Below are 4,302 nucleotides of genomic sequence, written 5' to 3' on the forward strand. Positions count from 1 at the left end.
TTAGCGTGCAAACTTCCTTAGGATGTTAGCCATCGAGAGAGTTGTGGAGCCACTTGAAAGTATATCATTATTAAAACAGCAGGCATTCATGACACAGCAATTAATGACCATTTGTTAAAATGTACCTGTAAACAGGTCACCGATGCTCCTATTACGGTAGATTATGGTAGATTATGCTTTTAGGTTTGCTTGACTTTGGACTTGGTCGGACATGCAACGCGCTATCCCGCCACTAGAGGGCACGTGACCAACTTTCCGCTTGACCAATGTGTGTCGCTACTCTGGTATTGTAGGATCCTACCTGTTACAGGTGTGTCATGCCAAAGGTTGCTCAGCTGAAGACAGAAAAATGTCAACAACAAAGCTGAAACAAGGGGCGGGGCAAAAGCAAGACATGAGTTTAAACGTCAGACTCCTGAAAGGAAACTGATAGAGTAGCAGGAGCACACTAACAGGAGTACTACGGTTGAGACACGTCTCCCCGCTGTTTGCTGTTAAAGATATATTACGGTAAACTAAGGTTGCGGGGATTTCCAAACTACGTGACAATAGAGCTGAAACGAGGCGGAGCTACAACAAGACTGGAAAACAACAAGACTTCAAAGTCCGACTCCTGAAAGGAAACTAAAAGTTAGTAAAATCGACGGGAGAACTGTAGTTGAGACACGTCTTGCTGTTTGTCTTTGAAGATAGAATATAGGGAACTAAGCTCCCAGAGTCTCTGCACACTGGTGAGTACAGCTGATCATGTGTACTGTGTTTAAACAACCAGCATTACCACATACCTGCACTGTGCTCACACAGGGTGTGTCACCTTTTTCATTTAAGAACAAGACTTGTTAAATGAAACTTTAATGTATGTGCACTGTAGCTGTATGTTACAAAGAAGCCTCATAACATTGAGGTTATTATACTTCATATTTTCAAACAGATAATCAAGAATTCTGTCATTCTAGTTTTGCTTTTTCACACTTTCATTGTTGCTCTCATTGTTTAGATATGGCTGCTGCCAGCAGTTCACTGTCTGAAGATCAGTTTCTGTGCTCCATCTGTCTGGATGTGTTCACTGATCCAGTCAGCACACCATGTGGACACAACTTCTGCAAGAACTGCATCACTGAACACTGGAATATTAATGTCCACTATCAGTGTCCCAACTGTAAAAAGGTTTTCGACACAAGACCTGAGCTGCAGGTCAATACTTTTGTCTCTGAGATGGTTTCTCACTTCAGACAGTCAGCTCAACAGAGAGCCAGCAGCTCAGAGCAACAAGCTGCTGAACCAGGAGACGTTCCCTGTGACGTCTGCACTGGACCCAAAGTGAAGGCCCTGAAGTCCTGCCTGGTGTGTCTGGTCTCCTACTGTGAGACTCACCTGGAGCCTCATCTGACAGCGTCAGGCCTGAAAAGACATCAGCTGATCGACCCTGTGGAGAACCTGGAAGGCAGGATGTGTAGGAAGCACGATAAACCTCTGGAGCTGTTCTGTAAGACCGACCAGAGGTGTGTCTGCATGCTCTGCTCTGTTTTGGATCACAAGTCACATGATGTTGTGCCTCTAAAAGAAGAATATGAAAGAAACTTGGCCAAGCTTGGAAAGACAGAGGCTGGAGTTCAGCAGATGATCGAGGAGAGACGACTCAAGATTCAGGAGTTTAAACGTTCAATCAATATCAGCAGAGAAATTGCAGACAGAGAGATAGCAATCAAAAATCATGTCTTCACCAAGCTGAAGGAGGCTATTGAGAGAAACCAGGCCAAACTTATTGAGTCGACTGAAGAAAAGCACAGAATGACAGAGAAACAGGCTGAAGGCTTCATCAAAGAGCTGGAACAGGAAATCTCTGAGCTGAAGAAGAGAAGCGCTGAGCTGGAGCAGCTCTCACGCTCAGAAGACCACCTTAACCTCGTCCAGAAGTTTCCATCTCTGGATGCTGCTCCACCCACCAAGAACTGGACAGAGGTCAAAGTCTGCCTTCCTTCATATGAGGGGACTGTGAGGACAGCTGTTGATCAGTTGGTGGAGATGCTCAAAAATGAGATGAAGAAGCTTCTCACAGAGTTTGAGTTGAAGACAGTCCAGCAGTATGCAGTGGACGTCACACTTGATCCTGATACAGCACATCCCCGACTCATCCTGTCTGAAGATGGGAAACAAGTACATGATGGTGCTGTGTGGAAGGATCTCCCAGAAAACCCAAAGAGATTTTCTCGTGGTCTCTGTGTCTTAGGGAAGCAGTTTGTTTCTTCAGGAAGATTTTACTTCCAGGTTCAGGTGAAAAGGAAACCTGATTTGGCTTTGGGAGTTGTCAGAGAGTCAGTCAACAGAAAGGGGCCAATCACTGTAAGCCCAAACAATGGTTACTGGACAATATGGTTGATCAATGAAAATATCTGCCATTCTGTTACTGAGTCCTTGGTCCCTCTCCCTCTGAAGTCGAAGCCAGAGAAGGTGGGGGTGTTTGTAGATTATGACGAGGGTCTGGTCTCCTTTTATGATGTTGATGCTGCAGCTCTCATCTACACCTACACTGGCTGCTCCTTCACTGAAAAACTCCACCCAGTCTTCTCTCCCTGTGCAGATCAGGATGGTGAAAACTCTGCCCCTCTGATCATCTGTCCTGTCAACCCTACTTAGTGGAATGATGTCGTTTTCTGCAGACAGACTCACTTTGAGATGAGATGAACTTTCTTAATGCCAAAGGAATATTTGCAGTTTTTGCTTCTTAATGTAACCAATCCCATAATTTAGCAGTAATATACAGTGTTTGTTTTCTTCTGGTTATAATTAACAGTGATTTTGCCGTCTTTATTTTATCACAATATGCAAAAAAGAAAAAAGTAATTATTTTGACAGGTATTGCGATTGCAATATGAGTCACAATTTTAATGGGAATGAAAAAAAAAAAAAATATATATATATATATATATATATAAAAAAAAATATATAAAAATTATGTGATTTTCTTTTTTTTTTTTGCTGGGGTCTGTACCAAACAAGCATGTTTCCTTATGTCTGGAATATGATTTGTAGGCTCGGGGATCTCTGTAACACTAGTTCATATATAATGGTACGTTGTGACGCATTTTACCTTTATCCAAACATTGCAGCTCCTGTGGTTTGAATATTGCACTTGGTAATAATGAGATTTTGGTAATATTTTGATTAATAGTGAAGACCTTTATTACACATCCCATTGCTACTTTCTACTGCAGCACTATGATCTGATAACAAGTGGTTTAATTGAGCTTGTATAATGTCGTGTAATCTTTTTGTTTCTTTAGCTGAGTTACCGTCTGTTGTTTTGGATACTTGTTATGTAAATTAATCTGTGTTTGCCCAAACTATATCTGCTCTGATTTTAAAGAACGGATTAAAATTTAAATTAAACAGCAGGTGACCTTCGTGCCTTTAGCCTACGTGTTCTATCAGTTGTCCAGTTTTAACATCAGTTTTTATTTAAAAAGAACATAGATAATGACATTTTTTCAAATGCAACTTTTTTTGATGACAGAGCATCAACAGTGTTATCTGTCTGTGCATATGTCTGCTGAGGTGAATACATGTGTGCTGTCTAGATATCTGTTATATATGCTGGATCTCTCATTCCTAGGGTGTTTGAATAATAGAAAATATTTATGAGTTAGAAAAGTGGGATTATTGTGCCTCTGTGTGGCGGATCAAACCAGTGGGAAGAACCAGAGTTGAATCTGTGTGAAATAAAGTATGAATAAAGAAGGAGAGCACTGATTCTGTTAGATTTTTTTTCTATATTTATATATACTTATATAATTATTTTCTACTGTTTCCTTTATTGTAAGAAACCAAGGCAAGCAAGACTTCCCTGCTTTTTAAATAGCTTTCATTGTCATTTAAATAAGATTTAAGAATTTTAAATGTCATATTATCATACATTAAATATTTTGTGGTCGTCTCAGTTCATAGAATCTGTTTTTTCCTGAACTTCCTTCATTAAGTCATCTTAAAAAGGATAATACCAAGAATTATAGCTGCTGCGCAGCGATGGGTCGGGTCCGGGCATTTTTGGCAATTCTGAGCAAGAAGCAGAGGAAAGGGAAGACATTAAGCAACACAGTCTGCCTTTTGCATCAGCTGAGGCTTGAACTCACAACCTCTGAGACTAAGAATCAATTTCTATCTCACTGAGCTAATTAGTCAGTGACAATTCATGTGTAGCTTCACAAATTGACTAAGCCAGACGTGCAGGTTTAGCAGCCGTCCATGCATGGAAAAGCAGATTTGAAACCACTGTAAAAAAATTCAGTTATCGAAACAAAAATT

At 40.6% G+C, this 4,302-nt stretch overlaps 2 protein-coding genes and 1 long non-coding RNA gene across 10 annotated transcripts in view; 2 read left to right on the forward strand and 1 right to left on the reverse strand.

Annotated features, from left to right (window-relative positions):
• Positions 1-2,882, forward strand: part of LOC126401468 (E3 ubiquitin-protein ligase TRIM39-like) — a 16,678-nt gene extending 13,796 nt beyond the window's left edge. For 6 of the 8 annotated variants that reach the window (XM_050062769.1, XM_050062767.1, XM_050062770.1 and 3 more), the window contains exon 2: positions 998-2,882. In XM_050062769.1, coding sequence (XP_049918726.1) covers positions 1,000-2,637 — 1,638 coding nt within the window. In that variant the 5' untranslated portion in view covers positions 998-999 and the 3' untranslated portion in view covers positions 2,638-2,882. Of the gene's footprint in view, positions 1-49; positions 806-997 lie in introns of those variants that run through there. The other 2 variants (XM_050062762.1, XM_050062763.1) reach the window with 2 other exon arrangements.
• Positions 1-4,302, reverse strand: part of LOC126401494 (uncharacterized) — a 43,441-nt gene that overhangs the window by 32,329 nt on the left and 6,810 nt on the right. The window lies entirely within an intron of this gene.
• The window catches only part of LOC126401471 (E3 ubiquitin-protein ligase TRIM68-like), a 34,660-nt gene that overhangs the window by 13,720 nt on the left and 16,638 nt on the right, over positions 1-4,302 (forward strand). The gene's annotated exons all lie outside the window — the stretch shown is intronic.

Source organism: Epinephelus moara, chromosome 14 (genome assembly GCF_006386435.1).
Source record: "Epinephelus moara isolate mb chromosome 14, YSFRI_EMoa_1.0, whole genome shotgun sequence".
Lineage (NCBI taxonomy): Eukaryota > Metazoa > Chordata > Actinopteri > Perciformes > Serranidae > Epinephelus > Epinephelus moara.